Source organism: Selaginella moellendorffii, unplaced genomic scaffold (genome assembly GCF_000143415.4).
Source record: "Selaginella moellendorffii unplaced genomic scaffold, v1.0 SELMOscaffold_33, whole genome shotgun sequence".
Taxonomy (NCBI): domain Eukaryota; kingdom Viridiplantae; phylum Streptophyta; class Lycopodiopsida; order Selaginellales; family Selaginellaceae; genus Selaginella; species Selaginella moellendorffii.
Genome location: NW_003314294.1, coordinates 873440 through 892034, shown reverse-complemented (window position 1 = coordinate 892034; position 18595 = coordinate 873440). Strand labels below are relative to the sequence as shown.

General features: G+C 46.6%; 6 protein-coding genes across 7 annotated transcripts; 4 read left to right on the top strand and 2 right to left on the bottom strand.

Moving 5' to 3' along the window:
• Positions 1-72: 72 nt before the first annotated feature.
• Positions 73-1922, top strand: LOC9638683 (F-box protein SKIP31). The gene is made up of 9 exons (XM_024682091.1): positions 73-481; positions 599-727; positions 787-860; positions 916-988; positions 1042-1146; positions 1203-1377; positions 1441-1568; positions 1634-1694; positions 1757-1922. The coding sequence occupies exons 1-9, from the start codon at positions 170-172 to the stop codon at positions 1825-1827; spliced, it is 1128 nt and encodes a 375-aa protein (XP_024537859.1). The 5' UTR covers positions 73-169; the 3' UTR covers positions 1828-1922.
• LOC9638986 (protein ANTHESIS POMOTING FACTOR 1) lies at positions 1729-3471 on the bottom strand. Of its 2 annotated transcripts, XM_024682093.1 has the most exons (11): positions 3357-3471; positions 3193-3293; positions 3032-3132; positions 2902-2968; positions 2737-2836; positions 2554-2670; positions 2353-2490; positions 2217-2301; positions 2118-2167; positions 1892-2054; positions 1729-1827 (listed from the first exon to the last, which is right to left on the bottom strand). In XM_024682093.1, exons 1-10 carry the CDS (start codon positions 3414-3416, stop codon positions 1893-1895), a joined length of 981 nt encoding a protein of 326 aa, XP_024537861.1. In that variant the 5' UTR covers positions 3417-3471; the 3' UTR covers positions 1729-1827; position 1892. The 2 variants fall into 2 exon arrangements, with proteins under 2 accessions (XP_024537861.1, XP_024537860.1); XM_024682092.1 differs by lacking the exon at positions 1729-1827 and having other exon boundaries at positions 1875-2054.
• A 2-nt stretch (positions 3472-3473) lies between these two features.
• LOC9638985 (sm-like protein LSM8) lies at positions 3474-4345 on the top strand. The gene is made up of 5 exons (XM_002977204.2): positions 3474-3562; positions 3655-3695; positions 3774-3848; positions 4068-4120; positions 4172-4345. The coding sequence occupies exons 1-5, from the start codon at positions 3517-3519 to the stop codon at positions 4266-4268; spliced, it is 312 nt and encodes a 103-aa protein (XP_002977250.1). The 5' UTR covers positions 3474-3516; the 3' UTR covers positions 4269-4345.
• A 356-nt stretch (positions 4346-4701) lies between these two features.
• On the top strand, positions 4702-6321 carry LOC9638984 (trichohyalin). The gene is made up of 3 exons (XM_024682052.1): positions 4702-5854; positions 5909-6021; positions 6077-6321. The coding sequence occupies exons 1-3, from the start codon at positions 4702-4704 to the stop codon at positions 6230-6232; spliced, it is 1422 nt and encodes a 473-aa protein (XP_024537820.1). The 3' UTR covers positions 6233-6321.
• Positions 6259-8436, bottom strand: LOC112348846 (pentatricopeptide repeat-containing protein At4g02750-like). Its single transcript, XM_024682090.1, has 2 exons — positions 6420-8436; positions 6259-6345 (listed from the first exon to the last, which is right to left on the bottom strand). Exons 1-2 carry the CDS (start codon positions 8306-8308, stop codon positions 6336-6338), a joined length of 1899 nt encoding a protein of 632 aa, XP_024537858.1. The 5' UTR covers positions 8309-8436; the 3' UTR covers positions 6259-6335.
• Positions 8437-11462: 3026 nt separating this feature from the next.
• Positions 11463-13061, top strand: LOC112348824 (pentatricopeptide repeat-containing protein At4g02750-like). Its single transcript, XM_024682051.1, has one exon. The coding sequence runs from the start codon at positions 11463-11465 to the stop codon at positions 13059-13061; it is 1599 nt and encodes a 532-aa protein (XP_024537819.1).
• The last annotated feature ends 5534 nt before the right edge of the window (positions 13062-18595 follow it).

Genomic DNA, 18595 nt, shown 5'->3' with positions numbered 1-18595 from the left:
TACGAAATAGGATATTCCCTGCCGTGTGGCTCCGTGCAGGTGCCGTACAAAAGGGAGTCGGTTTGCAAAAGGAATTCGTTCTTGCTCGCCGGAGCGCCCGGCCTAGAGCTTCGTTTTAAATGCCCGCGGCCGCGACGTGGGAAATGGAAGCTCTAGAGCTGCTAGGGGGATGGCGTTGGAGGTGAGCTCCAAGGGTGGCGCTGGCGGGGGAGTGGCGCTCGGGCGGATCTCGCCGATCTTGAGGCCAGCGCTGGTGGATCGCGAGCTGAGGGTTTTGGGGCAAAGAGGGGTTCTTTCTTTCCCTTCGGCTATGGCTGAATTTTCCCGCGAAGAGGATGAGGGGGAGGAGGGAAAGATGGGCGATGCGAGCTTGGAAGAAGATGGCGGTGGCGAGGAGGAGGAGGACGATGCAATCGCCCAGTTTCTAGAGGCGGAGGTGATGGAGGAGGAGGACGAGGATCTCGCAGTGGAGCAAGAAGAGGTTTTACTTTCTACTACAGTTCTATAGATTTTTTTTCTCTATTCCTTTTAGTTCTTCGTTTGGTTTGCTAGTTTCTTTAACTTAGAACTAATGCTAATGTTCTTCTTCTTTGCGCAGGAAGAAGAATCCATCCAGCCTCTCGCCAAGAAGCGCCGAATCGAGGATCTCGATTGCATCGAGAGTGGCGAGTTTCGGAAGATCCCACCCGATTTGTTTCGCAACATTCTCAAGTTCCTCTCGCCAGAGGTAAGATCTTTGCTTAAAACCTTTGCTACACTTCATTTTTCTACGATCGATCGTTCCAGGATTTGTCGAGCTGCGCTAAAGTTTGCCATTATCTTCGACGTGTGGCCTCGGACGAAACACTTTGGAAAAAACTGTGAGTTACTTTTCTATCATAAGAAACCAGTTTTTTTTCTTACAATTCAACGCAGCTATTTTCTTCGATGGGGTCCTCCGCCTTTTTGCAAGCTTTCGAGCATCGAGTGGAAGCAGCTTTACTTTGAGGCATGCGATCAAATTGTTCCTCTCATGGGATTAACTTTACTTCGTTGCTTCAGAAAGACAAGGCCGACGTGATCGCGTCGCTGAGGAACACCGAGTTTCGAGAGTACTACTTGCAAATGGAGATCGCAAAGCGTAGCCAAGCACCGGTTCCTTCACAGGTGATCGTTTCAATCTTTTCTTCTTTCACTCATCCAGAACTTGGATGTTCTCGCAGATCAAGGACGAACTTGGAGTGTTTGACCCATCCATTGCCGACCAGGTGACCCAGTGGAGGCGCAGTCACAAACTCTCGGAAGTTTACAGTGGCTCTCACACTTGTTCAGGGAGAACTTGCTCGTATCACCAGATTGGCGATGTCTATATCTGTGAGAAGACCGGATGCGCTCACTGTAAGCTTGAAAATCGCTTGTCCGTCGTCCTCTTTTCTCACTGCTTCGCGTTGTTTGTTCCAGTTTGTGGCGATGCCTGTCGCGAGATCGTCATGAGTCCCAACTATAACGTCTGTAAGATTTCTGGTCGCTGTTTTGATCCTTGTGTGTTTCCAGTTGAAGAAGAGGATGGAGAGGAGGACGAGGCGAACGTAAGTAGCAAGCGTTTCGTGCTCTCTGGTTCTTCGTTCTAAAGCCTCGTTTGAATGTCAACCAGGAAGGGCCTCAGCTGGTAGCAGCAGAAGAACCGGAACCGTTTCTAGGAACTGGCAGACTTGGTAAAACTCGTCGTGATGTTCTTGCATTGCGTGCTTGACTAACGCAAATGTTGTTGATTCAGCTCGAGCTTACAGCCTCGGTTACAATTGTAGGGATGATCGGGAGTTTGAGAGAGCCCTTCGGTGCTGCTAACTGGAACAAAAAAAAAGAAAGGAGACCCAAAGTGTACAGAGCACTTGTCTTGTAACGATTGTACCTTAGTAATAGTTGTACTGATTATGTGATTGTCTAGGCGTATTGAGCTTGGTTACATCTGGGATCCAAAACGTAAGTACGCTTGCAGCACTGGCAAACATTAAGTGTCGTGGATCCCATTTCACGACGGAAGGAACACCGTCGCTACTTGTCCAGGTAGCAATCTGTCAATGCTCCTCAAGTTAAGAACGATGTGTTCTCTCTCGCAAAACAGAACATAAACATACCTCAGTACCCGTGACAGCATTCCATGCATGAAGAGTGCCATTTCCAGAACCTGTAAGTTCAATGCCAACCTTGAGATGACAATTTGCTAGAAGTGTTACCAGATATTATCACTTGACCATCGGGACTGAACGAAGCTTCCAAAGTTCCTCCGTCCGGACAAGGCTCCAGCTTGTGGACATGAAGCTGATGAAACAAAAACAAATAAGCTTTCGAAAACGATCACAAGAAACGGACCTGTTTGCCATTGAAAGCGTCCAGCACATAAACATTGCTATCCGTGGTCGAAGCTAGCATGAGCTTGCCGTCGCTGCTAAACTTCATGCCCGAGACCTCGGCTGTGGAGTCTTGTATATAAAACGTATCAAACGGCCCCTGTTACGAGAGAAAACCTTCAAACAAGAACAAGAACCAGAAAGCAATAACTCAAACACACACCTTTTCGAAAATTCGAGAGTCAAAGAGTTTGATGGCACCCCCGTCCATGCTCACTCCAAAAACAAGTCCACTGTGATCGTAAGCTACGGATGGTCTTCCATGCACGCGAATCAATCCCTACAAGATCAAAAAAATGGAACTGGTAAATCAACAAGTAAGAAATAGCCTCCTGTTATTACTGACATGACAAACGTTTGATCGCAGGTCCCATATTCTCACGGTATTGTCTAGAGAAGCCGACATAAGAATTTGGCTCTTGGGATTTACGCATAAGCAAACAACTCTGAAAGAAGCAAGCCACAACACAGTCAAGTTCTTCTCTCCAAAAAAAAATGGGAGAGATCGTACCTATCTCGATGGCCCTTGAAATAACGTAGGTAAGTGTTCTTGCTCAAATCCAGATATCTCAGGGACTCTAGGAGAACAAAATACCAAAGAGAATTTTTTCGAAGTGATTTTTTGTGAATCACAAACTTACCATCCCATCCATTCTTGGAAGAACACACGACCGAATGGGAAGAATGCGTGAAGCAAATTTGGTCCACGCCATATTTTTTGCTTTGAGTCGTCTTTGTGAGCCTAGAAAGCAATCGCAAAACCCAGAATCTCGGCAACAAGCGTGGAGGAAATCGATCATACTTGGCATTTGCAGTGTCGTAGAGACGAATGGATTCGTCGTCGCAAGCCGTGACAAGCAGATCCTCGGAAGGATTAAAATCCAGGGAATTAATCTTCCCTCCCTGCGAAAAAATAAAATCCTTTCAGCTCGCCGAGATGAGAAAGATCTCGCGCAGAGAACTCACACAATCTTTGAAGACTGCTCCAGCGAACATGGTGCCGACGAGCTCGTCCGTGATCTCCATTCATCCAGCCAGCGCCTTCGCTAGAATTTGAAATGAAGCATAGGGCTAGTTTTTAGGGTTCTTCCATAAAGGGGGCTTTCCAAGCTCGGCTCGAGCGGGAATGGCCAGCGCCAACAAGGACACCGGCTTGGAATACCTCGTCAATCGTAAGTAGCTCCTCCATCTCCTCCCTCGCTCCCAATCATTCTCGCGATCGCTCTTGTTCTGGTGCTAAAAATCAGGGTTTTCTTGCTCGCAGAGCTCATCTCTGTCATCACAAACGATGGGCGGAACATCGTGGTAAGCTCGCTCGCGTCCCACCGATTGATCTCCAGTCTCGATATTTCGGCTCACAGGACGAGATTTTTTCTTCTCCAGGGAATGCTCAAGGGATATGATCAAGCGACGAACTTGATCATCGATGAATCGCACGAGAGGGTCTACTCCACAACGGTGCGTCTTTCTTCTCTCGCATTTCGAGCTTCCAATCCTTCCACTCTTTCTCGATCGTCCCTTGTCGATTTTTCCTTGAGCTCTTTTCCAGGATTTTTCGCAAAGTCTTTCTTCTCGCATTCCGATCCTTCCACTTTTTCTCGATCGTCCCTCTTTTTGTTTTCTCTTTCACTCCACTCCCAACAGTTTGCGACGATTTTGATCGTTTCTTCCTTCCAGACTGGAGTAGAGCAGCATGTCTTGGGATTGTACATCATTAGAGGCGACAACATGTAAGAACTCTCGATTCTTCGATCGATCTAAAATTTTTTTGTTCTTGGCAGCGCTGTGGTAGGAGAGTTGGACGACGAAATGGAATCCACGCTTGATCTAACTGCGATCAAAGCCCATCCTCTCAAGCCCATCCAACATGGAGCTTAAAAAATGGGACAAAAGGCTCGGACTCTAACCGGTTTGTTAATTTCCGTTAACTCCACGTCAGCCCTAGTTTCTTCTCACCGAGCGCGGGCTCTCGTCTTTCAACCGTCCGCCCGCCTTTTCTGCTCTCCGCCCTTCTTTCTTCGTTTTTAGGGTTCTTGTAGGTAGAATCGATGATCGCGTGATCGCGGCGGCGTGTCGCTGGTAGATTGAATCGATCAGTATATCTTTCTTGTTTCTACCGGATGCCTCTTCGCGGTTCTTCCCCCCCTGGGCTAGATTTCTCGCATCCTGATCAATACTTCTCTTGTTCTTGACCGGCATTCTTCGTTTCCCTAGGCAGATCTTGCTCCCAGGATTGATATTTCGTTTGTTCTTGAGGCAGATTTTGCTCCAGGAGTGATATTTCGTTGTTCTTGATCGGCATTTCCCCGCAATGTCGACGTTCTATCATCCCAAGCGCCTCCCGGCGAACGAGGACCGGATCTACAAGCAGCGGCAGTATGAGGAGGCGCGGCAGGCCCGCGTGGATCACGTCAACGAGTACGAGCATCTCATGCGCTGCGCCGAATTCGAGCAATCCAACGAGCCCAAGCTCCGGTTCAGGGCAAAGATGGAAAGCGAGAAATCGGTCATGGCGCTCAAGGCGCGGCAGCTGGCGGAGAAGCGCCAGAGGCTGGGGGATTTGCTCCGGGAGGAGGCGGAGGCGCTGCATTGCGAGCTCCACACGGCGACGATGAATCTCAGCGAGCGCCGGGCGTGGCTTGAGGCCCGAGGGCGGCAGCTCCGGGAGGAAAGAATCGCCAGGGACAAGACCTACGCCGACCAGCAGCTGGATCGCGTGTTCCGGGAGGGCTGCGACGACATGCGGCTCCAGAACTCCAAGATGGCGGTGCTCAAGGCGGAGGAGATCCGGAAGAAGCAGCGCGAGGCAAATCTGGCCAAGAAGCGGCTCCAGGATGAGGAGCGATTGACGACCAAGGAGATCATGGAGCTGGACCGGCAGCGCGCGCAGGAGGAGGAGCTCCAGGACCTGATGCTCAAGAAGACGCGCAAGAAGGAGGCCATGGAGATCTTGCAAGAGCAAATCTCGCTGGTCCAGAGGCTCCGAGACGAGGAGAGGGATTCGTTCGAGGAGGAGATGCGGCAATTGGTGAGGAAGTGGCAGGACGAGGACACGGAGCTGCGAGCTCTCCAAGTCCATCGCCGGCAAAAGGCCCAGCAGGAATCCCAGGAGACGATGCGCTACAACGACCAAGTCAAGGATAACCGGAAGAAGGAGCTGATGGATGAGAAGCACTCGGACGCCATGCTCGTCAACATGGTGAGCGAGAGAGAGAGGGCCGAGGAGAACCAGGAGCGGCAGCTCCGGGAGAAGCAGCGGCAAGAGGCTGTGGCGTACGCGGCGTATCTCAAGGAGGTGATGGCCAAGCAAATGGCCGACGATGCCGAGATGGAGGCGATCATCCAGCAGGAGGTTGACGAGGAGTGGCGGCGGAAGGACGAGGAACAGCAGTACCAGGAGGAGAAGAGGAAGAGATTGATGATGAGAGTTCATGAGGAGAGAGAGGCACAGCTCAAGTTCAAAGGTACGTGAAGGATTGGTGATCACTGCAACTTACATGCTTTTGTTTTCTCTCCAGAGCAACTTCAGAGAACTCGGGACGAGGAGAAACGGATCGAGCTAGAGAAGTTACAGGCTGAGATGAGAGCCATGGAGCTGGAGAAGCAAAGGCAGTCGCTCGAGGCTAAGATGGTAATGCTTTTCTATCTTGAAAGTTTATAAACTAATGCGATCTTTTGCTTTACAGTCGAAGCAAGACTTGTATCAGGCTCTACAGACTCAAGTACGGAGCAAACAAGCCGCTGATCTTGTTGCTCAGTCACACGCTCGCCATGAATACGAAGGTGATCACTTTGTGAATTGTTTGTCATCCAAAATCGTGTTTTTTCTTTGTTCTCCTTAGATGCATTGGCTGCTGATCAATTATACGAGGACAAGCTGAGAGAAACACTAACTCTGCCTTACCCGGAACCGAACCACGGAAGAAAAAACGCACAGTGGATGTTCTAGCGAACTCTGCAGAACAAACACCAATTTCGGTCAATCGCGTTAGAAAATTTGTAAGTTTGTGCGCTTCTAATGTAACTCACGCCTTGTTGGTTGCCAGAACGCTCCTACCTTCGCGTTCTAGTGTGAAAAACTCTATGCTATCTTCCTCCTCCTCGGCATACATATTCGACAACAGTATATAAGGCGACGATTTCTTCCGATCGAGATCCATCACCTTCCAAGCCGCTCGAGCCGCCCTCTCGAAGTCCCCGTGACTCTTGGATGCCGATAGGAGAGTCAGCCAGGCACTCGAATCCGGCTCGAAAGGCATGCTCTCGACAACCTCCTCGGCTTCATCCAGATGCCGGGCTCGTCCAAAGACGTCCACCATGCAGCAGTAGTGCTCGATCGTCGGCGAGATTCCATGGTCGACCACCATGGAGCAAAACTCCTCCAGTCCTCGAGCAACGATACCAGTGTGGCTGCATCCGGTGAGGATCAACGAGAAGGAGGCCGGGTTTGGCGAGAGGCCCTCCAAGTTCATGTCGTGGTAGACGAGCTCCAGGTACTCGAAGCTTCCATTTTGCGAGCAGGCAGCCATGGTGTGGTTCCAAGTCAGGAGGTTTCTCTGCGGCATTCGCGAGTAGAGCTCCATCGCCTGGCGGAAGCTCCCGTGCTGGGCCAGGATTCCAATCAGCGCGTTGAAAGAGACGACGTTCCTGCTCGCCATCGTCTGGAAGATCGCCATGGTTTCGTTGATATGCCCGTGGAGGGCATGCGCCTGCGAGAGAGTGTTCCAGGACACCACATCGATCTGGGCCATTTTGGCGAAAGTGGTGCGAGCTTCCTCCAATCGATCGTGTTGGGCATAGGCCGCGATGATCGAATTCCACGAGACAACGTCCCGGCGATCCATCCGATCGAAGAGCGACTTGGCGAGGTGGAGCTGCCCATTCTGGGCATAGCCACTGATCATCGCGTTGAGGGAGACGGTGCTGAGCTCTGGCGATCGATCGATCACCTCTCTGGCCTCCTCGATCCGGCCATGGAGCGCCAGAGCGACGATCATATCGGTGGCTGAGACGAAATCCCAGCACGGGCTCTTCTCGAAGAACAATGCGATCGCTTGATCGAGCTCGCCCGATCCAACGAAGGCCTCCGCCATTGCGTTCCACGAGATCACGTCGCGAAGAGGGAGGGAATCGAACAGCGCCTTGGCCTCGAAGCCCTGGCCGTTGGATGCCGAGGCCTTGATCATCGCGTTCCATGCCACGTGGTCCCAGCTGGGCATCTTCCGAAACAGAATCCACGCCACGTCAGCGTGGCCATTCTGGGCATATGCCGTCAGCGTGGCGGTCCAGCTCACCGCGTCCCTGTACGGCATTGCGTCGAATATCCTCTTGGAGTGTCGTACATCGTCTTCCTCCGCGAACGCCGCCACCATGACCGTACACCCCACCACGTCCCAGCTGGGCATTTTTTCCAGCACCAGGCGAGAGAACTCCAAAACCCCGGTGATGGCAATTGCGTCCACGATCGTGTTCCAAGAGATCTTGTCTCGCTGTGGCATCCGATCGAAGATCTCTTTCAATCGATGGTGATCTCCTCTCTCGGCATTGCCAGCGAGAATCGCATTCCATGTCACCAGATCCCTCTGTGGCATTCGATCGAACACGCTCTCCGCGAAATCGAATTCCCTGTTCTTGGCAAGTGCCCCGACGAGGACGTTCCACGAGAAGACGTTCCTGCGAGGGATTCGATCGAAGAGCGCCGCTGCCGCTGGGAGATCGCCACACTTGCCGTACATGTCCACCAGGAGATTGAGCAAAACCCGGTCCTCGCGATGGTCGCTCGCCATGATCCGGGCGTGGACGTGCTGCGCTTTTGGCAAATCTCTGGATTCCGCGATGCCGCGCACCAGATCCGCGAGCTCCAGGAACTGTGATTGTGAGTACCTCGTCGCTCTTGCATTTCCAGAGAAGAGATTCATTCCCAAAGAGGAGATTTGGCTCCCAACGGCATTCCTGGAGCATGAAATCCCTACAATACTTCACACAAAACCTCCGACACTGCATTGACCTCCAAGATCTGTCGCTGGGAAGGAGATTGCACCAAGTAAGCAAGCATCACATCTTTCCACGATTTTAGGGTTCTTACTTGTACATGTAAGCCTTTCGCGGGAACCTTAAAAAGGAGCGAACGATCCGAGACGAAGATCGCGAACACGCTCATCCACATGTATGGGAGCTGCCAGCGATCATCAATGCCACACAAATCCACAGTCTCGTGGAATTCCATCGTCTCGGTCTACCCGCTCTCTCTCTCTCTCTCTCACACACACACACACATATCAAACCATTCCTTGCTTTTCTCCCTTGCTCGGTCGCAATGCCGATAAGCTGGCCGACTCCAAAAAGTGGCTATCTCCAAACGTCATTTGTGTCAGGTAATTGGTCCCAAAAGAGAAGAACTCCGAATGTAAGCGATGTCTATGATCGATATGTCAAAGAATCCTCAAGAAATGTAGGGAGCATTTTATCAAAGACTCATTAGCTAGCGAAGAACTTTGACCAAGTTGACGTGGTCAGCGGTATATAAGGTGAGCTTTTCCCTGTACCATCATTTAGTCTCGGTATTGTGATCCGACTTCCAGATGGAAACCTGTGCCTGCTCTCCACGCACTCCTCGCGGAGACTGCATAAGCGCTTCTGGAATTCGGATGCCAGTGCTACTGCTCGCCAAGGAACGAATCCTGGCGCAGCCAGGAGGCTGGATACGTGCCCGAGAACGCGAAAGGAAGGCGACGGCGTCGAGCCTTGCCTGGGAGGACTTTCCGTGGCCGGATCGAGCGCGTCACGCACAGCCGCCATCCTCTTGCCAGCGCGCCTTCTACAAGTCGCGTTAAACACCAGTCTCGATCTCTTCTGATATATTGCATCAGTGGTAAGGAGAAGAAAAGATCTGCGAAACGTTTTCATCGCTTCATACCTTTGCGTTCTTCGCTTTCATATCGGCGTTGAGCCTTTTTTATTTGGAGTCGCAACCAAAAAACGCGAACAGCACCGAGGAGCTAAGTCCTCCTTTGGTCCTGGAAGAGAAGACTCGATGCTCATACAAACTGTGACATAGAGGGAAGTTGAAGTTCCTTTCTCCCATGTCCAGTCGTCAAACTAGTAGGCTTGCCAAGGAACCCAGAATGGAGCTAGAATTGAACGGTTGATTTGCAGCAGATCTCTGAGCTTCACGAGAATTTCTAGTTGACGAATCTAGAATGGTACCTACAGTTCGCAGTGTCAAAGTAGCAACATGAGCACTGCTCTGGATCTGGACGACGGTTCCTGCGTTCCTTTGGGGGCTTGTTTCTTCGAGTTTGCTCTGTCGAAGTTTTTCTAGAAATGTGAAGTAAAAAAGGAGAGAGTACCTGCAAAGCCGAGGGCTTTGACATGGAATGGCCCAACCTTGAACTCTCTCCACATCCAGCAGGGGATGATCACAGTCGTCACCAAAGCAATGGCCATCATACCCATCCCACCAAAGACTACTCCAAAGATGACCATCAAAACCAGTAGAGCACCAAGAACATGCAGTGGCTCAAGCTCTTCCCTTGGCATCGTCCTCGATGCTTTCGTCGATGCTCCAGCTTTTGCAAACCCTAAGTAGTAAACGAACGGCTTAGATTTAAATTTGGCCTCCGCTTGTTGTCAATCTGGGAGACGAGAACCGACCGAGATTACGAAGTAGAAGTTACTGCTTCGTGTTCCAGGGTCATGTTCTTACCCTACATAAAGCGATAGCCGCCGCATGGAAGAAGACGATCTGTTCGATTCAAACAAGTACCCTGCCATACCTGGGTAAAGTTGGTAGTGCACTCCAGAGCCTGCCGTGTTTACTTACGGGAGAGTCAGTTGTGTACTCTTTCTTTGCTCCAGTCCTCATGGTTTTGCTCTTTTTGCTGCATGCGGGACGAGTACTCCATGTATGCCGGTACTCGGGAAAATTCCTGCTCGTCGTTCAAGCATCTACTTCTGCACTGGATTTGTGCCACTTTTCCTCGATGCACTATGCCAATCGTGCAACTACGACCTTGAATCAAAAGTGCAGCAAAGCAACGTTTCGGAGCAGAAACGTGTTGCTGCATCCCTGCTGCGCCAGGGATGCCTCGGTACTGGAGGAAGCAGACGAGTACTGGGAGGCCGTGATCATGACGTTTTCTAGGCATTGCGAGGTGAAGGCAGCTGTAAGAAAGGCAGACGAGTTAGTCCTGCGAGGAGAAGACTACCACTGCTGCTCCACCGACGAGCTCATGGCACACCTAGATCCCACTTACGTTCTCAACGCTCAAAGGGGGCGCTACTGCTCCACTTACATCAAGTTGATCTTCCTGAGAGCCGTGGGCTATTGTCAAGCCTCATCCCGACGGAGCGTGGACGGCATATGCACGCCAGCTGCTTACGGACGGGAAAGTGATCCACTGGGCCACCTCTGTGATGACACTCTGCGAAGAAGGGGCTGGTCCTCCTCTGCATTCGAGGAGGACGTATCAGCTTCGAAACTTTGACATCCCACAGAGAAGCATCAAGTGACTCCTGCAGCAGTTGAAGGGGGATTCAAGGTACTGCTACAAGCCTTTCAAGTTTCGGCCAGGACCTTTGCTTTCCAGGTGTAGATGGCGTGGTGATCTGGATGAGCGGGAGGGAGTTGCACATTGTACTGCTGCAATATACCCCCATGAAGATCGCGTCGCTCAAGCGCGGGTTTTCTGATGCCGAAGAGCACGTTGCATCGCCATTGGCGGCACTGGACCTTATGAACCGAGCCATGAGCACAAGTCAGCTGACGAGTGCTTTGAGCGTTGGAACTCCTGCTTACATGCTGCACGTTCAATCGTTTGAAGAGTCCTTTTGGGACCTGAGTCGATTCCAGGGTGCTCGCTGTCTCCAAGAAGATGGCAAAAGGAAGATTTTGGAATGGCCAATCCAAGTTCTAAGGAGTACAAGAACATGGCATTACTGATCAATGCTCTGTCAGCCAAAGAAGAGTGATAGATATGAGATAAAACAAATACACAATTTTTATAGGAGTTATTTTGACAACATGGGTTAGTTAAGCTGAAGCTTGCGGAGAGGTCCTGCGCATGATCATGGATGAAATCCCTGCAATCCTTCATCCAAGCGCTCCGCCACTGCATCGACTTCCAAGATCTGTCGCTGGGCAGGAGATTGCACCAGGAAATCCTCGCGAGCGAGCATCACAAAGCCCTCATTCTCTCCAATCTCCTCATCAGGATGTATGGCAAATGCGGCAGCGTCGAGGAATCCGAGAAAATCTTCGCGTCCCTCCGCGATCCAAACGACTTTTCCTGGAACTCGATGCTTCTCACGTTTGCACAAAATGGGCGATTGATCGAGGCGAAGAAGACTTTCGAGAGAATGGATGGGAAGAACGTAGTGACGTACACGGCGATGCTATCGGCCTATGCCAAGAAAGGGCATCTAGAAGACGCAAGAAGAATCTTCGATAAGATGCCACAGACAAATGGATTTACATGGAGTAGCATGGTCACAGCATATACTACACACGGAGTAATAGACCAGGCAAAGCTACTTTGTGAGAATACGCCTGCGTCCAACGTTGTGACGTGGACTACTTTGTTCCAAGCATATGCCCACAAAGGGCACCTTGAGCTCGCAAAATCGACGTTTGATCGAATGGCGGGAATTGGACGGGACATTGCGTCCTGGAATGCCATGTTCCAGATGTACGCTGATCATGGCCATTCCGGAATGCTCCAGGAGATATTCCAGCGCATTCCTTGCTGGAATGTCGTGACGTGGACGGCCATGATTGTCGTAAATGCCCAAGATGGGGGTCTTGACTCCGCCCAGAGGCTGTTTGACGGCTCAGTTGAGAGGAACGTTATCACATGGACGGCTATGATAGTGGCCTACTCCCAGAATCTCCGCCCGGAAGAAGCATATTCCGTCTTCGAGAAGATGCCGCACAGGAATCTCTACGCGTGGAACACTGCTCTGACGGTATATGCCCAGAATGGGGATCTCTCTCGCGCGAAAGATGCTTTTGATTCCATGCCCGAGCACGACGTGGTCTCCACAAACGCCATGATCGCTGCGTTCTTCGCTGGCGGGGAATCGCTCGCGGCGCAAGAGATCTTTGATTCCTCCCCAGCTATCAACAGCGTCTCCTGGAGCGCGATGATCAGCGGCTATGCCCAAAATGCCCAATTGGAGCTCGCGAATCGCGCCTTCCATCGCATCCCTCGCAAGGACGTTCTGGCGTGGAGCACGATCATCGCGGCCAACGCCCACAGTGGCCACTGCGCCGCCGCAATCGCGTTCTTCCAATCGATGATGCTGGCGGGAGAGACGCCAGACCAGATCACCTTCACGAGCATCCTGGCGGCGTGCAGCCATGCCGGATTCGTGGAGCAGTGCTGCGCGCTCTTCGAATCGATGGTGGTGGATCACGGCGTGCAGGCGACGAGGGAGCACTACAGCTGCGTCGTGGACATGCTGTGCCGATCCGGGCGATTGGGCGATGCCGAGTGGCTGATCGAGGCGATGCCAGTGGCAGTGGACGAAATCTCGTTGGGTTCGCTGCTCGCGGCGTGCCGGATCGATTGCGATGTCCAGAGGGGATCTAGAGTGGTGCGATCGGTGCTGGGGATGGACGGATCGGCATCGCCCTATCTCTTGCTGGGGAGCTTGCTTGGCAAAAAGATCTAGAGAAGAATGCTTGAGAGGAAATCTTTGATACCATGATCTCTGCCTCTCGAGAGCTCCCACGTGATGATCAATTCATGGAGGAGTTCGCAGTGCGCTTGCGGCGCTGTGGCTATACTCGCGATCTCGCCGATGCCAGGATCTTCAAGAGCGAGCATTGAAGGAGAGTCTATCTCGCGAATCTGATGATCCAGATGTATGGAAAGTGTGAGCGCACGGTCTTCCGATCGAGTGATCAGCCCAACGCCTTCTCATGGAACATCTTGATTCGTACATTTGCCTCGACTGGGTATCTGCTGGAGGCAAGACAAACATTTGGATGTTTTTCTATATTCTTTCTAAAAACAAAAATATCATCAAAAAGAATCTCTATAAACTTGTATAAGTAACACTCACCAACCGAGTAAACATTGTTGGTGTAATTGTCAATCTAAATAGCATAATTGTAATTCAAAATATTTGAAACTTGTGTTGAATACCATAAATAAATCATATATTGCAATCTAATAATATCCACTGCTCAATTTATCCTTTATCATTTTCTTGTTTAATGCATGATAATCAATACACATCAATATTAATTGAGTTATCATTCTTTTTCACAAGCAAGACTGGTGTGCCATAGGTTGATTAAATCTAAAATCAAGTAACTTCTTTTGTCATTAAATTTCTTATTCCTTCACATAGCTTAGTTTGCTAATAAATTGTCATTGTTAGCATAATATTATACTCTATACCTTGGATTAGAAGTAACCCTTGAGAAAGTTTAGATGGAAAAACATTAACAAACTCCTCAAGCACATCCCACATTATTGCCTCCTTTCATATGTGTCTTGGTCTTTAAGTCATGAATAAACAATAAATAACTTAAAATTGCCTTTCCATTATAATAAACCCATTTCAAAGATAAAGCAATTGGAATGTAATAAAAATCATAACAATTGAACTTCCTTTTTACACCACACATCCTTAACACTACCATATTTTAATGAAACATGCTTAATGCTTTATTTTATCTCCATCAATCATAAAATATAATCCATACAATAGATTTTGTAAGATAAAAAGTCTCCACAAGTATGATATTATCAACCAATATTTTTAACTATCTATACAAGCACTAAAATAATATTTAAAGGTAGCTACACCTTTTATTATGTAAAAAGAACTCCTTATGTCACCAGGTTGTTCTCCTCAACAAACTTTATAAAAAAAAAGGAAAAGAAATTGTTATTACTCTCATTGTCCAATAAAATCCATATTAGACTGCCATGGAACAAACCCTCCAACATAAAATTGATATATAAGTGTTATTAGCTTATGCTTTACTCAACACATAGTTGAGTTAACAAGCATATAAGTCATTTTTAAGTGATATCAAAGAGCTCTTCTATTTATATGATGAAATGATGTAAATGTTACTTCATACTCTCATTTTGAAGGCCATTAATGAAGTAGGATTTGTTTTAATTTAGATATTTGATTAGAACATAACTAATCAAGCAATTCAACTTTTTAATGTAGTCCCCAAGTGTCAATCATTAGAAGTTTTAAAGTTTTGTGCAAGCATTCTCCATGTATAGTGAGAGGCTAAACATAAACCAAAAAAAAAAAGCCTTGAACTCATCTATTGTAGACACTAGTGGTTTTTTATCTACAACATAAAACTTATCAAGCTAATTCCACCATTGAAGATATATATCATGCAAAACCATTAGAATAACCACTAAAGTTTCTTTAATAGCTAAAGACTTCTTCACATTGGCTAACCATGCCAAACACTCATCACTCCATTATCACTAGAAATGTTTAAAATCTTGAGTTAATCTACTTTTCTTGGAGCACTATCATTGAATGCCTCAACATACTCAAACATCATACTTAACAATCAGATATCTCTTATTAATTTTTATTAAGGGCTCACAGCTCATAAATGATATTGTTGATAGTCCAAACCTCACAACCTCCATCAGCACTTGTTGGCACCACCATCAACTTTAAGATTCCAATGTTCATTAGTCAGCTATCACAATGATACTAATATTATGACAGAGTATTAAACAACAAAGATAATTGCCTAAGCTACTACAGTTCTTTTTGAGGTTCCTTACCATGCCCATGAAAAACTTTGTTATTACCACTATAAACCTCTAATGTGCTTACCTTTGACTCATGTTGACCACATGGTCAAAGCTAGCACCTAATAGCTAAACATCATTATCTTACATCCATGGTTCACCAAGATTACTTGTAGGGGTCTACATGGTAGGGTGAATAATGAAATCTATAGCATAAAGGTATTGCCATAAAATAATGCAAAACTAACTCATTTTAGGAAAAGAGCCTAAATGTAATAGACCAAATTTACTTGGTGTTTATAAAAGTTTATAAATTATAGACATGTTTATAATTAATATTAATCTAAATGTAAAGATCATAAAATATCCTAGAATATTCAGGTACATTCTTGAGAGCTTTGATTTAATTAAAATTTTATACAATGAACAGTCAAATTGTACATAAAGAAGGGGTTCAAATTTTTTTAAATACATGATCTAGATAGTACATAAATTGTCCAATAGAAGGCCCATATTTCATGATGGAAATTTTTAGTTTTTAGAAGTAAGCTTGACCTAGAAGAAAAAATTGGAAAGAGCTTACCTTTGATGTAGCGTTTCACAAGCTTCCACCCCTTGGAAAGAGCGATGCTTTACTTCAAATGTTTGATAGAATTTATCACTTGGAAAAATGAATAAATCCTAGTTTAAAATCCTCATTAAAATACTCTTGTTTCTCATAGGAGTAGACCAGTTGATGCATTAATGATTGAGGTAATGGTTGTCAATAGTTTCTTATGAAAGTTTTGCTGAGATTAATTATTATTTTCTTTTAACATAGGATACAATTATAAATGACAAAATTTTCCATTCTATTTTAATCACTTAACCACATCTTTGACCACTTGGAGAAATCTCACTCACAACCTTCATAAGTTTTATTCCCAATTTAGGGATATATTAGCCCCATGAATGGCATTTATGCCACTTAGCCTTTGCACTTGGTCTAAGTGCTCCATATGTCCGATTCTATGATATACACCCCAAAAATACCACTGACATATTAGCCTGTTATATTAAGATCATGTCCATTTGCCTTTGTCTCATTAGTAATTTAAGACCACTCATGCCATAGTCCAGTCTTTTAAAGACTGCTATCCGTCCATAAGTGGTTATCTTAGAACCATATATTAGCATCGTTAGGATGTTTAGAGACATAGGAGAAACCTTTCCCCAATATCCCTTCTTCAATCCTTATTAAGTGCCTCTCTATCCACGGTTGTGCTCACCAACACTGCCATTGGGTTAAAGCCCGAATATAAGCAATTACAGAAAATAACTTAAGAGATAGTTTATAAGGGTTTAAATATAGAGGGAAAGGGCTCATAAATAAGAGTGCACCCTTTTTTCTAATTGGTTAAAGGTCTTGGGATATTTAGGGTTAAGCATCCTTGGGTTTGAATAATATTAGATTGGGTGACCTCCAAAGAAGTCAAAACTCAGGAGTTTATATTTGGTATTAAATATATCTTGGGTCTAACTTTATTGGTTGGCTAGGGGAATCACACCACTTATTGAGATTGACATCTAGCAAGTTTAATTTGCCTCTAATTGGGCTTGACCTGAAGGGTAGGGTTTCAAGAGAGTAGAGCTCTTAGGAGGGCTGTGATTCCTATCTTCTATTCACGAAGGTGTGAACTTGTAGGGAAATATAGTAAATTATAAGCAACCATAAAGAATGACTCAAGAGATAATCTATAAGGGTTTAAATATAAATGGAAAGGGCCCATGAACAAAAATGCACCCTCTTTTCCAATCGATTAAGAGTTTTGGGATATTTGAGGTTGAGTATTTTTAAGTTTGAATAGTATTGAGTTAGGTGATATTCTGGGAAATCCAAATTTAAGAGCTTACACCGAAGGCTCGACCACTAAGTTCCATTAACCTCTGGGACTTCCTCATTATGTGACTTTATCCTTGGTCTCTACACAAGAGGATTGCTCCTTTTCTTTTCTATAATCTTAGACTTTGGAATGACATTTTGAAACATTATAGCCTAGCCCAAGCTTTGTGGGTATTCCCCCACCTTTTATTTCTGGGTGCCCTAGCCATTTTGAAACACTGTGGCCCAATATGAGCCTCATGGGTACTACCCCTACCTTCTGCTTCTGGATGCCTTAGCCATATGGCTAGAGTGAGGTTCTGATAAGCCATACTAAATATCCAAATAGATAGTGCCACCCATACTTGGATTGAGAGTATTGATCATTTGATCTCTTAAAGGAGTTATAGTCGACTCTTGAACACTTCACCAAGCTACCCTATTTGTTTATTTATATTTACTTTAACCTTGGACTCCTTAGTGGTTATATCATCACCCACTATGTAGGTGTAGCCTTCCTAGGTCATACTAGGTCACACTAGCATTTTCTAGTTAAATTAATTCCACTGGAGTTCAACCCCCACACTTTCCTTACTATACTTTTGGAACCCTTCACAGCCCTCTAAGGGACAATCTTTTTGGGCTTTCACCATCAACTTGTATTAGTATTTGGACTCAGACTTGGACTCAGTCTTTGTCTCGGTCTTGGTCTCAATCTCAATCTCCATCTCAGACTTGATCTCAGGCTCCATCTCGAATTCCATCTCGCACTCCTTCTTGAACTCCATCTCGAACTTGATCTCGGGCTCCATCTCGGACTCCTTTTTGGATTCCATCTCGGACTTCTTCTTAGACTCTATCTTAGACTCCTTCTTGGATTCCATCTCGAACTCCATCTTAGACTCTTTAAACTCCATTTCAGACTCCATCTCGGACTCCATCTCGGCCTCCTTCTCGGACTCTATCTTGAACTCCATCTTAGATTCCTTCTCGGACTCCTTCTCAGACTTAGTCCTTACACTTCCATGTGTCATGACACTTGCCATGTATCAATCCCTCTTATATCCCTTTTTAGAGACTCATTCATTGATCTTCGTGCTTATTCATTGAGCATTTTATTTGGAGTTCCATTCCCATTCTCGACTTTTCGAGTCGGAGCTTTTGGTCTAAACATGTTACACTTGTTAGACTTCCGCTTCAATCATTGTCATACGGCACACTTTCAGTTCTACTTTGGGGCTTAGGGATTTGTGTCTCACAATAATATCTTAGCTAGAGTATATGACTTGATATTCCTTAGATTCAGTGTTTGCAGATGCTGAAGCATTGGGAGAAGATGACGAAGTACTGACTTCAATGACATATCTAAATCTCACACTTGGCCTCTAAGTTTGAAAACCTAACCACCTCAACTATTGTAAGCTTTTACGTTCTCAATTACCTATTGATATTTTTCTTATCTTACAGCCAATACCCATTACCAATTTGATGAATGTTCATAATAAAAATGCAACTACAAAGGCATATATCTTTCTTATGTTATTGGTACAATTTGATGTGAAACATGAGTTTTTTTATAGGAGTTCATTGGATATGGA

Coding starts and splice junctions, on each gene's coding strand:
- LOC9638986 (XM_024682093.1), bottom strand. CDS start 3,416: ATGGAGATCACGGACGAGCTCGTCGGCACCATGTTCGCTGGAGCAGTC. Junction 2,969..3,031: donor TTCCAAGAATGGATGGGATG/GTAAGTTTGTGA, acceptor TTGTTCTCCTAG/AGTCCCTGAGATATCTGGAT. Junction 2,055..2,117: donor ATGCTGTCACGGGTACTGAG/GTATGTTTATGT, acceptor GAGCATTGACAG/ATTGCTACCTGGACAAGTAG.
- LOC9638683 (XM_024682091.1), top strand. CDS start 170: ATGGCGTTGGAGGTGAGCTCCAAGGGTGGCGCTGGCGGGGGAGTGGCG. Junction 861..915: donor GAAACACTTTGGAAAAAACT/GTGAGTTACTTT, acceptor AATTCAACGCAG/CTATTTTCTTCGATGGGGTC. Junction 1,378..1,440: donor GAAGACCGGATGCGCTCACT/GTAAGCTTGAAA, acceptor TGTTTGTTCCAG/TTTGTGGCGATGCCTGTCGC.
- LOC112348846 (XM_024682090.1), bottom strand. CDS start 8,308: ATGAATCTCTTCTCTGGAAATGCAAGAGCGACGAGGTACTCACAATCA.
- LOC9638984 (XM_024682052.1), top strand. CDS start 4,702: ATGTCGACGTTCTATCATCCCAAGCGCCTCCCGGCGAACGAGGACCGG. Junction 5,855..5,908: donor GGCACAGCTCAAGTTCAAAG/GTACGTGAAGGA, acceptor TTTTCTCTCCAG/AGCAACTTCAGAGAACTCGG. Junction 6,022..6,076: donor AGTCGCTCGAGGCTAAGATG/GTAATGCTTTTC, acceptor TTTGCTTTACAG/TCGAAGCAAGACTTGTATCA.
- LOC9638985 (XM_002977204.2), top strand. CDS start 3,517: ATGGCCAGCGCCAACAAGGACACCGGCTTGGAATACCTCGTCAATC. Junction 3,849..4,067: donor AGAGGGTCTACTCCACAACG/GTGCGTCTTTCT, acceptor TCTTCCTTCCAG/ACTGGAGTAGAGCAGCATGT. Junction 4,121..4,171: donor ATCATTAGAGGCGACAACAT/GTAAGAACTCTC, acceptor TGTTCTTGGCAG/CGCTGTGGTAGGAGAGTTGG.
- LOC112348824 (XM_024682051.1), top strand. CDS start 11,463: ATGAAATCCCTGCAATCCTTCATCCAAGCGCTCCGCCACTGCATCGAC.